Raw genomic sequence first — 23125 nt, forward strand, 5'->3', positions numbered from 1 at the left:
GTAGATAATACAAATTAAAACAACTACCTTATTAAGGTTAAAGATCCAACAAAATTATAGATGGAAAACAACATAACTAATTCAAAAATTCCCTATGTGCAGTACATTGGCGACAGTGAAGAGGAATGACTCTCTTTTTACAGGAGGAAACCTCCAGCAGAACCAGGCTCAGGGAGGGAAGTCATCTGCCTCCACCAGTTGGGGTGAGGGTGAAACAAACAAGAGGACAGATTAGAAATGTGAATCCCTGCAGAGAGGACAAAACACCAACTAGAGAGGACAGAAAATGTATTAACATACAAAAGTTCATATAAATACACGGAGAAAGTGACAAGAACCACAGAAAACTCACTGAGTAGATTAAAAAAGAGGTAGAACTCAGTAATATTCATTCATTTATTCAATATTTATTTAAACTTGAAATACATTGCAGGCATCATTTTTAGTAACTGAATAGGGAAACAACTAAGACGCTTGGATAACAATTACAACAAAAATATGAATGGACATAAAATATAATTTTAAAAACAAATGAATCAGATGAAAGAAGAACATCTAGACGTAACGTAAGATGATATCAGAAACTAAACTAAATTGCCCCAGGATAAAAATGAGTCATGAGACAGTTCTGCATGTTATTCCACGTTTCAGGTGCATAGTGAGTAAAACTGGATTTTCCACATTAACAACAAAACTCCTGCAGTATAATATAGTAGGAAGAGCCCACATTAAAAAACAGCAATGTAAAGGAGTTTTAGAAAAAAAACAGGGAGCTAAATAAATAAAACCCAGCATTAATGACACCTTAGAGAAAGAGAGGACCACCCAACCTCTGCATACAGTGATGTGTATTGTAATTACCAGCAGTTTTAAATGTTACTGCAGAGTGATAAAGTGAGTGTAGCTGAAACATGCATGTATAAAATGTCACCATAATCCAAACTCTGAAGTATCAATAAATCTAATTTTGAGGTACTTTACTTGGTTATTTCAATTTTATGCTAATTTATATGATGGAAATGCTGTACTTTCTACTCTACTATATTTATCCGACAGCTTTAGTTACTTTTAGGAGAAGATTTTACATTATATATAACAACTTTTAACATATAGCACATTATTAAAAATTAAACTGGTCATTTCCAATCCAATTTGGTTTCTTTGAAGTCCACACAGAGTGAAGATAGTAGATCTCTGTTCCCGTATTTGACAGAAAACTGTGCTTCTTTCTGTTATTTATGGGCATTTTTATAAACAAAAAGGTCTATTTTGTTTAATAAAACACAATTAATATATACACTACTGACTATTGTAGCCAGAAACGGCTGATTTTTAATGGAATATCTACATAGGAGTACAGAGGAACATTTCCAGCAACCATCACTCCTGTGTTCTAATGCTACATTGTGTTAGCTAATGGTGTTGAAAGGCTAACTGATGACTAGAAAACCCTTGTTTTCATGGAAAACATGAAATTGCCCGAGTTACTCCAAACTGTTGAATGGTAGTGTATGTATGTATATATGACACCCTGTATCCTCAGACCCATTTCAGATCTTTAAATAGTTAACAACAGTTTCCACTAAAGAGTGATTTTCCCTCTAATTTCTCATATTGTTTAAGAAAATGTTACACGAGTATACATATTTCAGCAAAAATTAAAGACAAGAGATAAAGTTTTTTTAAAAAAATTCATAGATTCGTCAATAAGAACCTATACAAACACTGGTGCTTCACTATTAATAAGCTAATGAGGTCAAATATAACAACATAATCCCACACTCAGAGGGATCAAAAAAGTACTTTTACTTAAATATGTTTGATTTGTGCTTGTAAAACTTACATATTTTTACTTCTGTGTGATTTTTCATGCAGGGCTTTTACTTGTAACGAGGTATTTTTACACTAAACCACAACTAAAACATAACTAACAGTGACATTCTGCAGTTAACATTATGATAAGTGCACTTTCTAACTCACAAACATGCTGTTAACACACACATATACACTGTAAGGCTGACAGTAACACAGGGGAGCACAGCTGCACAGCCAGCAGGTGTTTCCAAATAATATCTTTCATTCTGCCCTATTTATCTCTGTATGGAAACACTTAATCACCCACTGAAACAGAGGTGACGCCTCACCTGGTGAAATATGAGTGTGTGTCACAAGGTGTATAATAAAATAAGAGCACAGGAAAATTAGACACAGCATTCATTTTATTTATTAATAATTCATGTAAATACAAGATTCATATAAGATTGTGTCTTCTATCTACATATTAGAATATAATAACACAAATCCCATTATGAACACAACTCAGTGAAAGTTAATTTTAAGGGTTTCTTCTTTCTCTGTTTTACTAAAGCATACAGAATATTATAAAGGCCTATTCTAAAAGTTACTGGTTGTCTATGGATGGCAGTTTCTTACTACAACATCATATTTTCATGTTGCCATCTATGTTATGCATATTTTGTAGTATGTTAAGATATTAAAAGTTGTGATACTAAGACCAAAAAGCAATGTTCCAGTGTAGCCTATGAATTGTGTTCTTATAAAAATGCATGATAACAACAAAATGCAAATTTACAGATACAATACTGGCGTGCCTCAAAAACGAAAAAGGTACTTTTAAAAAGTGGTATTTGTAGTCTAGAACTGACTGCACAGGAAAGCTAGAAACAGAGTTAAATGTAAATCTCCTTTAGTAAACTATTCACATTTACGTCATATTCTACTTAAAGATCATAAGTTTACAGGTGGGGAGGTGGTCACCTGTTTGATTTGTAGGTCTGTGGGAACCTGGACAATGCAGGTGTCACTTGGCAGCTGCTGTGATAAAGCTAAAGCTAAATGCCTCTGAGCCCTGCTGCTGTCAGCTGAGACGTTGCCGAGCCGAGGGTCCGAGTCGATCTCGTACCGGTAGTGATAGCCCTCCAGGACGTCCCGGCACGCGTCTCTCATCTCATTGATCCACTTCTTCATTCCTTTGCGGTTCAGGTAGAGCACAAAGAGGAAAACCATGGCCACGAACCCCAGCACCAGCCCCAGGAAGACGTAGGAGGTCTGCAGGCTGAGGTCGGCCACCTCCGCAAGGACCGGAACCACACACCCGATGGCCTGGACGCTCAGCCCTCGCAGCTGGGTGTCAGTTAACCGACTCGGTGAGGAGCATCTCACAGCTTCCACATCTACCACAGCTTTTGTTTTGTTCAGCCACGAGACAAAATCACGGATCTCACAAGTGCAGGCGTAGGGGTTGTTCCCGAGAAGGATCCTGACGTTCCCCAGCTTCTCCAGCTCCTGCAGAGCGTCAGCCCTGAACGTCCCGAAGGCGTTGCGCGTCAGGTCCAGCACCTCCAGGTGGTTCATGCCGGAGAAGGTCCCGCTGTAGACGGCCACCAAGGAGTTGTTGGCGAGGAAGAGCTGCTGCAGGTTGGGGAGGTGGGAGAACATCCCGGGGGGCAGCAGGGCGAGGTGGTTCCCGGAGAGGTCGAGGCGGAGGAGACCCCCGAGGCCGCCCCACCGCAGAGCCGTGGTCAGGTCCGTGAGGGCGGAGAAGTTGTGCAGCGAGCGGCTCAGGTTGAGCTCTTGCAGGGGGCTGCCAGGGATGCGAAGCGCCTCCGGATGGATGAGGGCCAACTGGTTGCCGCTGAGGTCGAGGAAGCGGAGGTTGACCAGGGCGGAGAAGGTGTGTGAAGCCATCTCTGTGATCCTGAAGAGATGACTCACACTTTAACATATGCTCTTCTGCATTTCATATCATTCTCATGCTTGGAAACTAGTAATGCAACCACATGAGCAAATAAAAACCACATACCCAGAAATCAGCATTGTTCATTTATTATGAACACATCAAGAAAGTTAGTCATATTATCCAAATATGGCTTCATATACATAAGTGAAACAGAACGCACATTCTCACCTGTTATTGCTTAAAATGATGTTAGTGACATTCTCCAGCTCTGTAAACGAATCGGGTCCGATCTTGTGTATGTTGTTCCCTGTGATGACAACAGTCCTGGCGTATCCTGGGATGTTTGGCGGCACCGAGAGCAGAGCCTTAGAAACACATTTCACTGTGCGGGTGACGGCGAAACACTCACAGCCAGAAGGACACTCCAAGCACTGGTGCGGCGCACAAAGAAAAACTCCCAAAAACACAAGGACTGGAAAAATACACATCTCTAAATCATAGCAAAATATTTAAAAATGAAAAAAAAAAAAAGATCTTAACGTACGAGAATTACAGCAGAGAAAACGGGGATTCCATGTGCAGTGATAAATCAAACCTTTCGTTCTCATTAAACTAATCAAACACTGCAGCTCCAGCTCCAGTCCCTCCTCATCTGCTGCTCCACTGTGGGAATAAAGGTAAATTGATGGTAGTTCGTATCACGCAGAATTTGCTGGATGAAAGAGGTGCGTGGTTCCCTTAAAGGTACAGAGGACGATCAGGGCACCCACAGCTTGTGACCTACACCACAGTCTGCCAGGAGAGACTGGGAAAGGTTGTGCATACAGCAAATGCACAATTAAGGTAAATACAATGAACCTATAAAATAAGAAATAATGCTTATTTAGGTACACAGCTTCAAAAACAAACAAATAAATACATAATGCATAAAAATGAAATGTAGTATTGCTTTGTGTAATACAGCAGGGTTATAGTAACTTTCCAGCATGAGGATGCACAATTAGAAAGCATTCAATAACTGCCTGGAGCAAATAATGATAACAAACTTAACATATCTGTTTTAACACACAAGAGGGAAAATGGAATTTAAAGAAGAACAATGCCACAGTTTTTCACACGTGGGTCTTCCATCATTCTATCTTTGGTAGCGGCTCATATCTCTTAGACAAATAATTGATGAATACTTTCAGCATTAACATTTCGTGATCCATTTTGCAGCGATTCATCACTGAAATGTACATTAGCCGGTCTGGAAATACATTCATCACGGCCATTCATGAAAAATACATCCCAGATGCATCGCTCTAATCTGGATGAGATCATCTTCCCTCATGAAACGGAGAAGCCACCATGTGAAAAACAGTATATTTTAAGGAGGTGATCTGCTAAAATAATACTCAGTAAAAGGAAAAAAATTCCACTGTTGAAACATAAACAATCACTTAATTCACAGCTAACCACAAACAGCTCATCCTTGAACGTCCTCCAACACTAGATTCCTAGAGATCACGACAGACAATGCGGTCTGTCATTCAGTATTTTCTGTACTAACACTTGTCCCGTCAAAACACATCATTTAGCGACAATGTATAAAGTATAACTGAAGTCATCTAATTGCGGCGCTCTACTGGAGGTTGAACGTGAGGATGAAGGTGGCGAGGACTCCGCACAGCATGAGGAAGGGCAGCCAGGTCTTGAGGAATGCGGCCCAGCTAAAGGATAGAAAGAGGGGAATGTGAATTAGAGGAATCGTCAACACCTGGTGACTGGAGTGTTGGGGAGGGTAAACAAAACACCCCTCGTAGGTGCATTCTGGACAGACAAGGACGTATGAGGTGAGGTATTGCGCGGTGCAGCGTCTTTGCTCCCAGAGGCCCTGCAGCTCTCCTCTACAGCTGCAGCTACACCTCAGTCTGCGTCCTACTGTCCTCATCCATCCGGCCGGCCGGCACAGGGAGCCCCAGCGGAGAGGTGACCTCCAGTGGTGGCACAGAGGGGAGCGCTGCTGTCAGTGATGAATTACACGACTCCCCTTCTGCTCAAAAGACCCACGCAGAGGCAGCACAAACTGTGACGCAAGCGTTCGCTATGTGGGTCAGCGGAGAATAATGAAGGGGGTTCTCTGAGCCATATGTCTCTTAAAGCAATTTCAGCAGCAGACTGGATTTGTGGTGAAAATGCTTCACATGCGTTTGACCCAGTACTATCAGAAAGTCAGTTTTCCCTCTAATTCCGCTACTTGTGTCTCCTCTGGGCCTATGATGCCTGTATGTTTATTTTAGAAAAGGAAATCCTCCTGCATCACTTTTGCTTCCATCTCCTAAGCGATGTCAGGAGAAACTGGGTGTCATGTGCAGATTGTTAAACCCACACAAATTTTAGGCTATCTAGGCTTCTCATGCATGAATTATTAAAAACCTGCACTCCCAAATAAGACTTAAAACATGTATAATTGATTTGTTTTACAATATCTACTATTTTGAGTGAAGTGCACAACTCCAAGCTGTAGGTGATGTCATGCATCAACAGTTTAAAATGCTCTTTAAGGCAAAATACTACAGGTAAATACAGTAAAAACAGCTTAACTACTAGATATAACCTCGAAACTTCCTCATTGGATTGCTTACATTAAATTATTAAAATTAATTAAATATGCAAATTTGGTACATCTCACTGAAAAGGAAAAAAAATGTATTTCATCTTAAATTAGAGTCAAATGATTTTAAAGAGAGGGATTATGACCTCTTTTTATCACCCCATAAATCTGAAAATACTGTCAACAGCTGGGGGAAAAAAAGTTTTTTGAAATAAAATGTTCAATAAATCAGGCTGAAATGGATACATTTACAAACCCTGGAGATTTATGGCCAATAGCATTTTTGAAAAATGGAAATTCCATACATTTTTATTGGAAACACTATTTAGAGGTTAAAAAAATAGCAACTATGTATGCTATCAGATAATAATTACACCACAATATGTATTTAACTCATGCTTTTGACTGTTTCCTGCTGGTTTGGGGTAACTATTGTGAATAATATGGCTTTACTTCAAATTTGAAGTGGATGTCAGGCATGAAAACAACTTTAGATTCAGATTCACTTTATTGTGAAAACAACTTTACTTGGCTTCCTAAATCAATGAGATTGGCGTAAACAAACCAGAAAAAAATATTGTTTCTCAAGTTTCTTGTTTACATTTGAGGATGCACTGCAGATGTGTCCCAGTGAGGCAGCTGTAGGCCAAGTGGTAGAATGAGTGGGGGGTTGGGGAAGCAATTTGATCCCAGCTGCTTCTGTCCTTAAGTGTCCTTGACTTAAACTAAAGGATCCACCAAATAAACATAATGTACAGCTGTACCTGAAAACACAAGGACATTTCTTATTGTGTTCCCTCAGTGAAAGTAGGCCAGTTTAGAAAAAAAATAAATATGGAAAGACCCGCTATGGGATAAAAAACAAAAACATTTGGAGCTGGAGGACCATGGAGCAGATGGTCACTGAAAACCAAGGTAGGCTTTAGCTTCATATACAGTGATGCTTGAAAGTTTATGAAAGCTTTTGAATTATTCGAATGATGCTACCACCACCATGCTTCACAGATTCAGTGAAGGGTTGCAGTGTTTTTCTTTCCTCTGGTTGTAATTTCACCTTCAAACTAGCTGCTACTCCTTCAGGTTCACATATTTTGCCACTCAAAGATGGGCAAGACTACATCCTTATCCTCAAAAAAAGAAACGACCAACTGTAATATTTCTGTGTTAATCGTGTTCTCCTTTGCTAATTTTAAGCATCTGGTGAGGGTATAGGTCATGTTTTTGCACAAATATAAAAAAGTCTAAAACTGTTCCCACACGTTTAAACACTGGGAGCTAGAGGACCATGAAGCAGATGGTAGGCTTTAGCTTCACACACAGCGATGCTTGAAAGTTGATGAAGCCTTTCGAATCGTTTGAATGATGCTGCCACCACCATGCTTCACAGATGGAGTAAGGTTCATAAGCTAGATTTCAGTGTTTTATATTCTCCAAACATAATGTATTTAATTTCAACCATAAAGTTCTCTTTATCTTTCATGCATTGTGTGACAATCTGGTGATGTTTTAGGTCATATTTTTTGCAGAAAAATGGTTGACAAACTTTCAAGCAACCCTGCACATGTACTTACAAAGCGAAAGCAAGTGGCTGACTGAGTCTAAAATATTTACCTCATATGTTTCCCATGAATGAGAGACAGCGCACACAGGTTCACCATGTTCCAAGACGTGCTGTTGTCGTAGCGCATGAGGTTGAGGGCCATCGCGACGTGGGAATGGCAGTTATCAAAGCACAGATTGTGCTTCAAGGAAAAAGGGAAAAAAAGTAATTATATTAGTAATGATGCAAAAATGTGTAGTGATATAAAACAAGAAATAAATACTGTCTTACCGGCCTGCATTTGTACTCCTCAGATGCATCGTGTACTGCTTTGTCCCATGTAGCTGCACCGTTTCCACAGACTTTGTCCACATCGAGCTTCCAGTACCTGGGATAATAGTTAACAGACGATCAAAGTGTTAACTGTGTGTGACTTACTCATTAAGATACTATAAAACTATTAATATTTTGATTTACACACTTACTTTGTTGGTCTACCAAAGCCCATGTTGTCCTCCTGGGAAGAAAAGTCACATTTTAAAAACACGAATCATACATTGCAACCTTATGTTTTAAATTACTGTAGAGATGAGGGTGTTAATCACAAAAAGTACAGCAGATTTAGCAGCTTTACTCTGCGTGGAAGCGTCACACTGAAGATTTGCATTTTAATGTCAATCTTAGCTACTGAACTCTGCTTAGCAACCACAGAGTGATGAACTGTTACAGTTATAGAGTTTATATTTACCCAATACGGTTCTTCCAGCTGGAAATGGTATAAACAAGTGACAAAAGATGGTTAGATATTGTGTTAGACATGGTAATGTTGAATTTTAACTATTTCTATTTGTTTTTATATGTTTTCTAAAAATACCACATCCAAAAATATTCCTACTCTTTCTCAGTAGTCAGTGGCAAAGCCTACATTTGCCACCACATCAATCAAACAGTCTTTCTGCAAGTCTCCACTCAGATTTTGTTCCTCTTGATCCTCAAGTTTTGACTCCAAAATGTTCATATAGTTTTCTTTTCATAATATCTTTACCTCTTTGGCTGTATGTTTTAGATCACTATCTCGTTGGAAGCTAAAATGCTGTCCAAGGACAAGTTTTTTCTGCAGATTTTCTGATGTTTTACTCAAGAATGCCAATGTAGTCCTCTTTTTTTCATTATGCTCTTTACTTTGGCAAGGTTGGCTGACCCACTGACTGCAAAATGCCCCCAAAACATCACATTGCTTGACTGTGGGGGTGCTGTTCTTGGGGATTGAATGCTTGTTCTTTCTTATACCAAACAAAAGCCATGCCACTGTGTCCAAACAATTACATTTTACGATTAACTGACCACAAAGCTGATGACCAAAAGTTTTCTTCTTTGTCCAGGAAAGTTCTTCTGTGTCTCTCTTGGAGAAATTCAGTCCTCCTTGGTTGGCATCCATGGAGACCAACCTTGTTCAGTGTTTGCCTTCAGATGTTGCTACCAGAATCACTCGGATTCATCAAGATATTCTTAGTGTTGATCCTTGGATTTTTCTTGACCTTTCACATTACCATTCTTGCCAGTGCATAAGTTTCTATTGGCCTTCTACTATGACTTGTGAGATTGAGTGGAACTCCTTATACTTCTAGATTATGCTTTGCACTGGGGCCACTGGCACTTGAAAACACTTGGATATGACTTTATAGCCTTTCCTCATCCTGTGAGCAGCCACAATGCGCAACCGGAGGTAATCACTAAGCTCTCTGGTTTCAGCCATGACTTGCAATTGAATAACAACTACTAGAGAACTACTGCATTAGCTGCTCTCAGTTTATAGTGTACATAAGCTTTTAAATCCAAACTGCAAGTTCTTGTGGTATTTCGTAACTGTGTTTCACATTTGAAATAAAGGTTCTTCATCTCAGTGGGATTTTTCCTCATTAAATAAAGGTTATTAATAATAATAATAATAAGAGAAATAAAAATAACTATTTGGAATGATACAGAACCTGCTTTTTCTGGGCATGGCATTTTGGGTCAAATGAATTAAAAAATATTAAAATTGTTAAAAATTGTATTTTTAACATCTCAAACACAATGTCTTAACATCTTTTGTCACTTGTTTATGTCATTTATAGCCAGAAGAGGCCTCCTGGTCACATAGACACTCACTATAAATTAGATTTTTGCATGGGTAAGAATAATTTGGGTGCATGAAAGGGAGAATTGGGTGCAAAAATCCATGCTCACCGAGACAAAGTAAGATCCTGCAAAATCTCGTATGATGCCAGCAGAAGTGCAGATGCCCATGTGCCCAATGAAGGGAAGCACCCACCTGCAGGACGCACGAAACAGAAGCATAGGAGTCAGTTTGCCTATGTTTGATTGTGAAACAGAATGCAGGTTATATATAATAATTATTGTAATAAAATGATATAGATAACACGACAAATCTGCTTTATTTTATCTGACTTTTGCTCAATAACAAGCAGCCACCCGAGCCGAGCCGTAAGCTGCCACAGTTAGCGCTAAGCTAGCATTAGCAGGAATATCGAGTTAGCTTCTTACGATAAAATGGGAATCGGCGTCCAGACGACGCAGTAGGGGTAGCGGCTGCTTTTTCGGTCGCTTTTCAAGAAATCCCCGTGGTAGCTCATCATTACGTCGGTATCGTCCACCTCCGCCATCACAACCCGGAGTGACAGCGGGGAGATGACAGTGACGCACAGCCAGGACAGGCGGCGTGGGCACGTAGTCGACGGAACCAACGGTCGGTCCGTGAACGCAGCACCGCCGTTCATTAGTGCGTAGGCTGCGGTGTTTGAGTACCGTCAGAGGCTGGGATTTACCATGCGCTGCATGGCTGAACTGATTAAGTTTATATGCAGTTAATCCCCACAGTATTATTTTATTTATAGTCAGTGTTTATTTGACCAGCAGGTTTCTTCTGGCTGTAAATGACATAAACACGTGACCAAAGATGTTAATAATAAATTTAAACAAATATTATTCATAGCAATGTCTAATTTTGATTTACAGTGATTTTGTATTTAACAGAAAGTTTTATTCTGGCTGGAAATGAAATAAACAGGTGACAAAAGATAATGAGACACTGTGTTAAAGATGCTAAATGTAACTATTTGCAAATTTTACCAAAAATCTGTCTTCTTTGTTCATACCTGTTAAAATTGTAAATATTTGAGAAAAAATCCACTATAGTCATTCCAAGTGGTTAAGGTAATTTCTTTCATGTTATAGAGTGTTGTAATGCACTATAAATTGAGAACAGCTGATGCATTACTTGTAGTCAGTTACTAATTAATTTCAACATATTGTCAAAGCCAAAGAGCTCAGTGAGGACCAGTTCCATGCTGTGACTGCTCACAAGACAGCAAAAGGCATATTTAAAGTGTTTTAAAGGGCCAGTGCAAAGGAGAATCAACAAGTACAAGAAGTTTAACACTGTGACAATGTGACAAATGCCAAAGTTCGTGTACGGAAGCCAAAAGTGACCCCTGCACCAGTAAAAATGATGAGAGATGAAGAGGAATCCAAGGATCATCACCAAGACCATCCTAAACAAAGCTGGTCTTCAAGAAGAAAGGTTTAGGAATAACTTTGGACAATATTTTTGGTAAAACTGTAAAAACATATGTAGAGATTTAACTTATTTACCACATGAACAAATCCAAATGTGGCATGAGTATGAGCAATTTTGAGCTTAACTCTGCAACTGCTCTAATCTGGTCAAACAGTCATAATGTGCAAATACAACGAACTTTATCTCCGTGGTGATAACAAATAAATGCCTTTGTGAAACGTTAATGTTTCTCGTAACAAAATAGTTGTGACCAAAGTTGTGTTTGCAGTTTATAGGCATGACATTGCAATAATTATAGGCTAAAGCATAGCATCAGTTCAGATGTTTAGGCATGTCTAATATCCTTGTTTATGCTTTGAAAGTAGATTCTAATTTTCCTATGAGTTGTACTCTATTAAATACAACCCTCATGTGCGAAATAAACTCCTTTTGAAGCATTAATAACATTTCAGTCCCAGTGTAGGGGATGCAATCACCTTCTTTTTTGCTCGGAAACAGTATTTTATGAGCTGAATTGATCCTTTAAAGCTATTTTAACCAATAAAAAGAACTGGACTGGTTATAATCGAGGGCAGAGAGTGTAAAATAATACAGACATACAAGCATAATTGCAGTTGCACAACACCTGTCATCACAGTTTCCACCAAAACAACAAAATTATGTATTTTTTTGTCATTTATATTAATTTTAAACCTTTATCTATTGTGTGACTTTTGTGACAGAAATCTTCAAACTGCTCCAAAGGCAGACGATTATTACGGCCAGAATGGATGTGGTTTGTCTTATTTACAGTAAAAACAACAACTTTATGATGTATTGCACTGTTGTTTAAATCAACACATTCATCAAACATCTGCAAAGAGGCAGTTTTTTTCTAGCCTAGGGAGCATCTTTACCTTCCAGGCCTATTTGGCAGCCACATTTGCCGTCGCTGTAATGTAACCTCCTCCTCTCCTGGAGCTGGGTCACCTCATTACCGTACAGTATATGGAGCATGAGATTCTCCCCTAACTACTCATGGTTGTGATGTAGTGTCCCCACATTTGTATTCCGATAGTCAGCAAAAGCAGAGTCGAGCAGACACTGATAAATGAGCCGAGACTTCACACCGTAGCCCCACCTGCTGTATATCTTCCTAACCTACATAGTATTGAGTCAGTACAGCTGGATCTGTTGTGTAACAGTTACACTAAAAAGGGCAAACAAATTTGATTGCATGGACGAGAAGGTGTTCAATGATTTTATTCTTTGTTTTGTTTGCAACAAAGGTTATTACACGATTCCTCGAAGAAAAACAAATTCAGGAATAAAGTAAAACGTGTGGAAGCCTAGTGATGCATGAGGAACCTTTCGTTAACATTTAGAAGACCCAAAGAGCTGTTCTCTGAGCAGCGGATGGGATGTGGCTGAGTTTGTTTTGTTTTGCCCACAACTATTGTCAGAGAAGCCTCATGCAAGCAGGACTGAACACCTGACTGCAGCAGAGGACTAAAGCTAGAGCCACGCAGCTAGTAGGCAGGACCCTATCAGTCACCGAACACTTTGCGCCCAGTTGTCATATACCACAAACTAGCATCTGTGCTCCACTTACACCCAACAAGTTTGACACTGACATCTCAAACGGCATGTGCAATCGACGGGACAAAAACAAAAACAGTATTAGAAAGTGTTGTCTTTTACAAATATTTCTTGGTTGATCTCTTGTTGAACTGTCAGTAATCTATTAGATTAAAACCTTAACTTAAAGGAGCCAAAATTGTGTTTCAATGACACAGAGAACTCAAACATTAATCCTTAGACTTAGACATAGACTTAAACCTTGGCTGTTGAAATGGTAGATGGCAAACTTTGGCAGAAGAAACCCCTTGTTTTTCCTGACAGTTGTAAACTAAACAAAGCTTATAAACACACTTCATCGGAGCAACACTGTCGACAGGTAATTCTAGGCTTCCTGCGACCAAAACTTGAACTTAGAATCGATGACTCGGGTGTGCAGCCTTTCTGAGATGACACTGTGACACTTTGCTCCATCTGTAGAGCAGACAGGAGATGCAACAAAGCACCGTTTTCTGATCTGTGATCTGATCCTCGGCGGAGAACACCGCGACCATGTGGCCACGCCGACCTGAAAATAGGTCGCCCGACTGCAGCCTTGTCCGTGTCGTGTCCCTCTCCAACATAAACCTGAGGAAGGATAAGTGCTGAACTCCTCCTTCTTCGTGAGAAACTGGGGGAGTGACGTGGAAGGTGCTCTCCTCAAAGGTGTCCCCCCCAGCGGGGTGGAGGGACAGGCTGAGGTGTTGTTGGTGCTTTGAAGGGGGTGAGAAGGGCGTCGTCTCTACCCTCCATGAATTCCTCTCCCCGAAGTGGTCTCCACCGGTCCCCTCGCAGGACAGGGGAGGGCGATGCATAGTGCAGAGATGTGACATGACATTCACTCAATGTTCTGTCAGACAGGGAGGGGGAATTAAAATTCAAACAGGAGCTGGGCGAGCGCTTTGCTTCCTAAATCCATTCTACAGAATGGATGGCTGTTTGTTTAGCTTGGCCTGCACTGCACCTGTCCCTCTGAGCTGTCCTCATCGTCTGAACCATCCGGGCCGACACCACGCAGGCCAGTGATGCGATAGCCCATGTTAAGCAGCATGACTTCCAGTGGGTCAGCGTTCATACGCCGCTGATTTGCCTGAGCAGCTCCCTCCATGTCCTCCACGACGCGTCCGTTCTCGTTGTCAGACTGCAGCAGAAGAAAAAACAGCTCATTACAATGCGTCTTTTTAACCCAACTATGCATGATTGTAAAATATCCCCTCAGCTCTCTTACCTCTGGTCTGGGGTTCCATAATCGAACCACAGGGTCGATACCACTAGTAGCGAGGAAGCAGTAGCTGGGATGAGGCTGCAGACAGTTGACTATGGACTCGTCTCCCTGCAGGATCCTCACCAGATTAGTCGTCTCCTTTTCCCAGATAAAGAAAGAGCCATCATCTGAGCCGCTGACAATGTACTGGCCTTTGCTGTACAGGAAAAAGAAACCATTTAGACCTGCCTGATGAACTCAGCAGCTATACAAGGTTCAACAAGAACTGAGACAATGGTTTTAGTTATTTATATTGTTCAACCAGATATATTGATGGGAAACCAGATTATGTAAAGGTATCAACAGTAGTGTGTGATTTTGTACCATTACACACCTCATTAGGCCTGTTAAAGCTGTTAAATCTGTGTACTAGGGCTGTAGACATCAAAGAAAATCTTGGTAGATTGAAATCGTACTTACTATTCAACCAATCGACAAAATAAAACAATTAGACCAAACATATTGAAATATGGCAATTCTGACATGTTTGCACACAAAGCTTCAAGAATTAAACACAAATGTTGGTGGAACATCCCAACACAGGCATGTTACCCTACCGTTTTCATGTGCTTTCTTGAGCTGTGATATGCAAACTGACACCTTCTTTGACATCAATCAGCTTGACACCAAGGGAAGAGGTGCTTTATCTCTGGAGGACTGCTTCGTTTGACCGAGGAGAACAAAGCAGATGTTGCCTCAACCTGGAGGTTCCAGATTTGAGGCTACTGTATATCAATACTCTGCATAACCAACACAACAAAGTCCAATTCTTTTCCATCTTTGTCAGTAACAACTAAGAAATGCATCCTCATGTCAGGCTTGCCTTGCTTTGCTTTATATTGTAAAAACCTGATTTAATCTTCCTGCCAGCTGCTTTTTGTTGACTCCATCTTTCTTGTTGTGGTAAATCCCAGGAATAGCTTTATTTAACACCTGCTCCAGCAAGAGTTTCATTGGGTCCCATGGGACACATGGAATCCCAGTTCCAATGCAGTTCTCTACTACAGCCCTACTGAGTATTAATATCTTGCGGAAGTAGGGGTAGTAGTACAATATTTCTTGTAAAATAGTCACTGTATCTAGTTATAAGGACGAATAAAATGAAAATGAAAGTGCTGTTGAGTACACGAGAGATAATGTAAAAAAAAAACATACACAAAAAGGGACAAACAGATGTTCAACAATTTGCCAGAAACCTCAAAGCTCAAAAAAAGGAAAGAGTACAATCTATTCATTTTTGTTAATGCTCAGTAAGAGCTCAGACCCTAATCCAACAGAGATACTGTGGAATGACATTAAGAGATCCATTCATATCTTAAGAATATGGCTGAGATTAAGCAAATCTGTTGGGAAGAATGGTTCACAGGTTTCATCTGCTGCTACCTGAAAGGCTGTTTGAGGTCATTGCTGCTAAAGGACTGTGAATATTTAGTGGACATGTTCAATAAAGATATGTTAGACTATAATTGTTTATGTGCTGTTAGTTAAATCTCATTTTGCAGTCACTGTAACTGAAAAAAAGCAAAACACTGCCCCCTACTGACCTTCCAAAGAAGTTGGCCTCTTTGATATCTGTGGTGGTGTTGCAGTGACCACAGTATCTGTGCTTGTAGTCGAAGCTGCGCTCTCTCAACACCAGCTCGTCTTCAGGAATGGACTCCTTCCGACTGAATGAGTGGAATCGAATGGAGCTGTTGGACTTCTTGTCTTCTGCTGGGGAGGGAAAACAATTTGTATTTTTACAAGAGTGATTCATACACATTTTAAAACAAACAAAGGTTGTCTGTTACAGTTTAAATGCAAGTATGTACAGATTACAACTCAGCTCTTTACTTATAGTTTCTAAATTTTAAAATATTGGCTTTAATTAGTATGAAATTCTCAGTCATACTGTGGATACAAACTTGTTAAATAACCAGAATTATCTGATGGCAGCGTGGTTTTCATGTTTACTTCAAGATCTAGCTGTGTACATATTTGTTTAACAACTCACAGCTACAGAAAACCACCAAAGTACCACTTCACGCTTTCATACCTGATTCTGTCTTGGAGAAAAGCGCCGCCTTGATGTCTTTATCTAAGGCATCACAGGCACTGCTGTGCGCCTGCTCTGGAAACTTTCCTTTGAAATCATCCAGACACTCCAGAGCCTCAGCCACATACTTCAACTCAAACAGACACCGTGCCAGCCTGAAATGTGCTTTCAGATGGCCGGGGTTCAGAGTCAGAGCCTTCAGACAGTCCCTGAGGGCATCATAATGGTCTCCATCCCTGGATATTACACATGCAAGCATAAACACTTAATCACCGTTTCCAAAGCCTCCAGGAAAAGAAAATGAATCATTTCTCTGCAATAATAAAATGACACCTACCACTTGCGTTTCATGTAGGCTGCAGCCCGGTTCCCGTACAGCATGGCGTTGCAGCTGGCCTGGTGAATACCTAAACTGTACAGCTGGATGGCCTGTGTCCACTGCTGCCGGGCGAAGGCATCATTAGCTTGTTGCTTTATCTTCTCCAAGTGAGGAGGGAGATCAGTAGAACTACATAAATGACAGAAGAAATATTTATAAGAATTTTACATATGCTATCCTTCACAGAGTCAGTGTGTGTGAGAAACATTAGTGAAAGGTGAGGATGGGCATGGTAAAGACTTTAGCAGTATTACCCTTACTGATATTGCCTTTTGATGTGGTATGTTAATTGTACCCTTATTGATTCTTTTTGTCATTTTTAAGAGAAAAAAACCTAACAAATTAAAGACAGCATTGAAATTTTGTCTGTTTTTTAATTTCCTATCTATTGTTTTTCACTTTAAAATTAAAGTAGAACAATTTTTTGACTGTATTTTTTACATTCAGTAGTTTTACTTAAACAGAGCACTTATTCTACACTATAAACGCCAACATTCAGTCAGAAAAAGGCTGAAAATCAGGCAAGACTCAGCTGCAGAGCTGCAGTTTGTTTGTAGCCCAAAATTACTAAATCCACCCCACTCTGAAACTGAATTTCTGACGAGTTCAGATGATGCTATGACCATTTCGAACTATATTTATTAAAGCAGCCACAGCTCAACAATCAGCTAGCTAATTGTTTCTTTTAATCATTATGCTATGTTCGTATAGTTGTTAACTCCAGTTACGCAGGGCAAAACTGTGCATTTCTGCACCTGTATATGAAGAACTTTCACTGAATGTTTCGACAAATTGTAACTGCACTGTAACTACACTTCAGAATATGTAGACAGAACAAATCACATGCCTCACACATAAGCTTTGAGAAAGAGCAACTTCTTCCAGAAACAGAGAAAATGCAACTTAGACAAATCAGATAAAAATGTAGTGTACTGTTTATGTAGCAATAATAAATAGGTCATCTATTGTCTTAGTTCTTCTAGTACTAATAACATTGGAGCCTATTGATCCTCCAGTTTTAAATAATTTGTCCTATGGGCCAGTGTAATACCAGATTTTGGTGCCCATCTATTGTGACAGTTGAAAAGAACATTACCTAGAGTGCATTTTGCTTCCAGCGAAGCAAATGTGGCTGGCTGGCAGGTGAATACCGTTGGAGACGCCGTTGGTCGTCTTTCCATTCTGCACGTCTCCTGGAAAGCCAAGAATTCAGAAATGATTAATAAATTAGAGAAAGGTGCCACTGAGTATTATTTTGTTAGTACACATGGCTTAGATGTACCTGTTGATGATGGGCATTTTTTTTGAAGGAAGAAAGTATATGGCCTCTGTTTAAAAGTCAAGTCAAACAGATACACCTATAAGATGCAGAAAATAAACAGCAATTATTTCAATACCGCTGCCACACAAAGTGAAGGACAGAAGGAGAACGCAGTTGTAAACAGGAGTGATCATCTCCTCTCAGCATTCCTTGTTTGTTCTAAGACACATTACCTGTTCCCCACCCATGTTAACAAGCAGCTCAGTGCCATCTGGACTGAAGGTAACATAGGTGGCCACCAGGACCCTCAGGCGGTTATTGTAGTCTGGAAGTTTTACTGGCAAGTGCCCTGAAGGAGCAGACAGAAGGTGATGTTATTCAGCCACATCCTTCACAGCCAGCTCTCCTGATGCTATAACTGTAGGGTATAATTAGAATATAAATGCATCTATTAAGTGAATTTGATAGCCAACAGTTTATCCACTTACACACCTGCAACATAATACTGCCCAGCTCCATCTGGAATAGGTTTCTGCCGATCACAGAATGTGTGCACAGCTGCTGAAGTGCCCTGACTCATAGATTTCCTGTGTGAGGAACAAAAAAAGCATGTCATAAACTGGACATAGGCACCGTGCTTGAGCAGTTATTGACTTATTGTTACTACAGAAGGGCATTAAACCCCAATTAACCTGTAGTTGTGAATCATCCTGATGTCATAGAGGCGAACAAAAGGCCCGTTGGCTCCCACAGCCAGGTAGTTGTTGTCGCGCGGGTTCACAGCCAGACATTTGGCCTCAACCAGCTGACCACAGAACTCCGTCAGGTCGATCAGCACCTCAGAGTGTTTACTGCTCTCCCTCAGGTCGTATTGTCTGGAGAGAACAAGGAGAAAATGAACAATTTACCTGTAACAAAATCAGTCACTGGCTTATCTTCAATTAATTTCTGATCTCTGGGATCCTCCCAATGTTTACATAAGTTGGATACAGTCTATCATGGAGCGCTGAAGTTTATTACAAATTTTTCTTTAAGTAACCTTATGTTATATGTTTGAAGTGGATGGCCTGTCCTGTCCATCCATAGACACAATCACCAGCATGTTCTTGTTTATAAAGCAATTCTTAGTCTATGTCCTCTATATTTATGGATCTAAATCAGCCAAAAAAGAAGGGAAAGCTGTTGTCACTTCCTGGATTTATTCCTGCTATCTGATCCCAGAGTCTGTATTGAATTCTTGCTTGGATTCAGCTGCAAGATTGCTCAAATTTAAAAGAGCTGATCTCACTAAGTAAAATTCTTTACAGGACTTGTAGGCAGACACATTCAGATGTACATGTGACTGACTTAAATTGTCCCTGCCTGCCGTCATTGACTTGTGACATATTTTTTGGATTTTATGACCCTGTAATCTTTATGTCAATCTGATTTTAATTGTTTTATGTCTGTATATCTGTAGCCTCTTAATTTATGCTGCTGCCTGTCTTTTCCAGGAAGCTCTTGTAAAAAAGATTCTTAATCTTAGCGAGCCTTTTACCTGGTTAACCCTCTGAAACTGAGAACAAGCAGATGGGTCTGGAAGGCATGTTACTATTTTTAAAAATTTCCAAAACTACCGTACATTAATTTTTATAGCAAGAAACTGTAAAAACAGGAAAAATTATCAGATTTTCAATTTTCAAACGGTCCTTAAAGTACATATGCGTGATGTTCGGTTTTGTCAGGAAAAAGACCCAAATCCAAGATAAAAATCTGAATATTACATCAAAATCACCTCATTTTACATGTATTAATTACATAATTTGCCAAAAATAAACCATTAGTTAACCATGCAGTAATTATGGTCAGTAAAAACATTACATATTTGCACTCCTCGGTGCAACCACAAAACTATTAGTGACCCCACTGTGAATAACAGTCACATGGCAAAAATAAACAAAAAAGGAATTAACTGCAGGCTGTATTTACACAGATGTGGATGGCAGAAAAGTGTGTAGAAAATTTAAAAAGAAGTATGTCAAGCCACCATTTTTTTCAATACTGGTAACAACTGTGGGCACTTAGAAAAATGTTATACATGTTGAATGGAACCTTCTTATATTTTTTGTAAAATTAGTAATCATAATGATCTGTGGCATTCTGACTTATACAGTTTATAATGCACAAAGAGATTTCTGATGAGCTAGTTTTGAAACTGCTTGGGGTTCAGACTGTTAGATTAGATTAAAAAAAAACAACAATCTGACCTGATGATGCCATCTTCTGCAGCACTCCAGAAGGTGTTTGGCCACATGGGTGCTGTAGCGATGCGTTTAACTCTGTTAGTGTGATCAGAAAACATATGGATGGTTTCTTTCACCGTCAGGTCGTGGACATGGACCTTTGTGTCGGCTGCACCTGTTACCAAAATCCTGTCCCCGGAGTGAGGGAGGAACTGTGTGGATAGACAAAAAACACCAGAATGAACAGATAAACACAGACAGGATGCTTCACAAAGGACTCATCTTTGAATGCTGACTTAAAGATTAACATTATCACTGTAAAAGCAGCCCACACTGTGCTATACAACTCAGTACATCCATGTGACAGTCAGTCCTCCTCACCTTTACAGAGAATATATTTGCTGCGTGGCCTGTGTGCATAGTTGTAAGCTTCTTGTGTCTGAACGGATCCCAGATGATGGCATGTTGATCATCAGAGCCTGAAGCCAGGAGACTGAAGACACAAACAATCACCAAGATGAGTCGAGCAACATTCGTTTAGGCCCTTTGCTACTAATGCTATACTGTGAAGGCATGATGACATTGGTGGTTTAATTATACAGTACAGTTATTGTTTATAGGCCTCAGGGTTAGGCATTAGGATTAATGGAGCTGAAATGAGCTGGTTGCCAACTTCTGTTCTTTTTTTCTCAATTCATGTAAACTATGGTGCCTGATTGAAGACTGAAGGTGCTAAGAGTGAGGAAAATTTAGGACTTTTCGAGCTAATTTTCGAAGCGTACACACAATGTAGAAAAACATGGTGATCTAGCTGTATCATTTGAAGCAAACATACAGAACAGAAACATGAAACGAACACCATACAGTGCCTTCACTGTACCTATATGTGATATAGTTAAATTTTACACTTACTCTCCTCGTTCATTCCATTCCAAACAGTTCACACAGCCTGTATGGCCCTGTAGAAACAGTCGGTACAAATTGTCAGAACAAGATAACACAAACGCATATCCCGTCATGTCACCCTTCTTTTTCACAGCTCTCCGCATTTAATGACCTGAAGCTCTGCCTCCAGTCCAAGTCTCTTGATGAAGGGGTCAGTCACATGATAGAACCTTTGGAAGCCTGATGCTCTCTTGTCCTGAAGACACGAATCAACATGTGCATCAGATTTTTGCACCACATTTTGCACCGACTGGTACATTCAGGTCATGCCCTGACATTTGTTTACTCACCCTGATCTGCCTGTGCAGGATATCTCTGGTGATGTTGGCAGTGCTCATGGCCTCACCGCAAAACATAAATTAGGTTCTGGGCTGGAGGTTTCCAGGGGTCAGAGCTCAGATGACATTTACTCCCTTTTCTCTTGTGGCTAAGCTGTAAAGACGTTGAGCAGATTAAACCAGAATATTATGCGATACAATGCTCATGTCAGTTCAATAGCTAAGGGCTAAGTGGTTAGCATGCATTTGACTTGTTAACTGTGAGCTCTTTAAACAGCTGATTAACAGCCACAGCGTATAACGTTAGCTGGTGTGCAGACTTTGCTCACTCAGTGTCAAAGACTGCTCCCGTCATTAGCTAACCAGCTAATATTAGCAATGTAGCTCTGCCAGTAGAACAGTCGGCTATTTGCTTCAACACTGCCTATTACTTAAACATTACAGCGCTTTTAGCCTAGCAGCAGCGCTAGCCACCTTTGCATCGGGCCTTTAAGGGACCTGTCGTTTACCAAGTAGCTGGCGTTAGCGTGCTGGCGTTACCTTGCTAGCTAAACAAAACGTCCACTTCACATCTGCAGCGCTTTAAGCACAATTCACGGCCACTAAACGAGTCTCACCGCTTTCCTCGGACTAAAGAGGCGTCTGTCAAGAGGTGTCCATTTAAACAAAGTGATAAATTTCACTCTGTGCGAGTTTGTTGACAGGATTCTCGCTAATACCTTCTGTGACTTGAACACAACCCTCCTCCCTCCGGACATCATCACGCAACTTCTCTCCGCAGCTGAAACCACAAACGGTGCATTTCACAATAAAAGCCGCAAAAGTTGCGTCAAACAATAACAAGAATTTTAGATTGTAGCACAAATAAAACAAATGCAAGCAGTTAAACTGCAAAAATACTGTGTGTGTAGTGTTTTTTAAAATATAGATAATAGTTTAACTAATAAATAGCTAACATGCTGAAAAATATAGAATCAAAATAAATTACATAAAGTTAAATACAGAATATACAATATTATATACACATTAAAAAGCAACACCAAGCAATTTAGCCGTAAAAATGCAATCTGTACAGTAGTTTATTTAATAGTAAATATATTTTATTGTTTAAAAAGGAATGTGCAAATAAGTATCTAACATACTTTTTTAAAATACATTTTTTTAAATTATCTAAAATAAAACCCTAAGAAAATACACAAATTGATACACATCAAGCAATTAAACTGTCAAAATACAGTCCAGATGGTGATTTATTTAATAGCAATTATATATTTTTTGAAATAGAAGCGTCCCAGTAAAGAACTAGCATACTATGAAAAATAGAATCAATCAAAAATTACATAAAATAAAAAAATAACAAAAAAACCCCCAAAACAACCAATTAGATTAAACAAGTTAAATTACTTTAAAAAATCTATTAGAAAGAAAATGAAATAATAGCAAAACAAATCATAAAATTAAAAAAAAGACCACAACAAAGTTTGCTCATGTGGATTCAGGTAATCTCTTTAGAATTTTGTTGTGTGTTGTTGTGGGCTCTATTCATTCATCAGATTAATTTCCATAATTAACAATCTTCTAGGGTTGTAGCCTTAATATATATTGTAGTGAGGTAAAGCAATAGTACATATAATTTTTTGTAGGGTTTGAATCCTGAAAATGTAAATTATCCTTGTAAATTCAGACCATAAATCACACTGTAAGATTTTTTTTTTTTTTTTTTTTTAGC

General features: G+C 39.6%; 3 protein-coding genes across 6 annotated transcripts; all 3 read right to left on the reverse strand.

The window, feature by feature from the left end:
- Positions 1-2201: 2201 nt before the first annotated feature.
- LOC111574012 (trophoblast glycoprotein-like) lies at positions 2202-4472 on the reverse strand. The gene is made up of 2 exons (XM_023278391.3): positions 3929-4472; positions 2202-3718 (listed from the first exon to the last, which is right to left on the reverse strand). Exons 1-2 carry the CDS (start codon positions 4186-4188, stop codon positions 2749-2751), a joined length of 1230 nt encoding a protein of 409 aa, XP_023134159.1. The 5' UTR covers positions 4189-4472; the 3' UTR covers positions 2202-2748.
- Positions 4473-4627: 155 nt separating this feature from the next.
- On the reverse strand, positions 4628-10574 carry LOC111574013 (transmembrane protein 222). The gene is made up of 6 exons (XM_023278392.3): positions 10384-10574; positions 10066-10150; positions 8322-8353; positions 8128-8224; positions 7908-8038; positions 4628-5412 (listed from the first exon to the last, which is right to left on the reverse strand). The coding sequence occupies exons 1-6, from the start codon at positions 10500-10502 to the stop codon at positions 5325-5327; spliced, it is 552 nt and encodes a 183-aa protein (XP_023134160.2). The 5' UTR covers positions 10503-10574; the 3' UTR covers positions 4628-5324.
- Positions 10575-12642: 2068 nt separating this feature from the next.
- wdtc1 (WD and tetratricopeptide repeats 1) lies at positions 12643-22172 on the reverse strand. 4 transcript variants are annotated; one of them, XM_023278388.3, is made up of 16 exons: positions 22116-22172; positions 21409-21550; positions 21231-21314; positions 21086-21132; positions 20555-20666; positions 20198-20385; positions 18644-18826; positions 18444-18538; positions 18185-18300; positions 17973-18048; positions 17787-17883; positions 16649-16819; positions 16312-16547; positions 15821-15989; positions 14241-14433; positions 12643-14153 (listed from the first exon to the last, which is right to left on the reverse strand). In XM_023278388.3, the coding sequence occupies exons 2-16, from the start codon at positions 21472-21474 to the stop codon at positions 13956-13958; spliced, it is 2031 nt and encodes a 676-aa protein (XP_023134156.1). In that variant the 5' UTR covers positions 21475-21550; positions 22116-22172; the 3' UTR covers positions 12643-13955. The 4 variants fall into 4 exon arrangements, with proteins under 4 accessions (XP_023134156.1, XP_023134158.1, XP_023134155.1 ...); XM_023278390.3 differs by having other exon boundaries at positions 15821-15986; positions 22014-22156; XM_023278387.3 differs by having other exon boundaries at positions 22014-22156.
- Between the last annotated feature and the right edge of the window lie 953 nt (positions 22173-23125).

The sequence above is a fragment of the Amphiprion ocellaris genome, chromosome 9 (genome assembly GCF_022539595.1).
Source record: "Amphiprion ocellaris isolate individual 3 ecotype Okinawa chromosome 9, ASM2253959v1, whole genome shotgun sequence".
Lineage (NCBI taxonomy): Eukaryota > Metazoa > Chordata > Actinopteri > Pomacentridae > Amphiprion > Amphiprion ocellaris.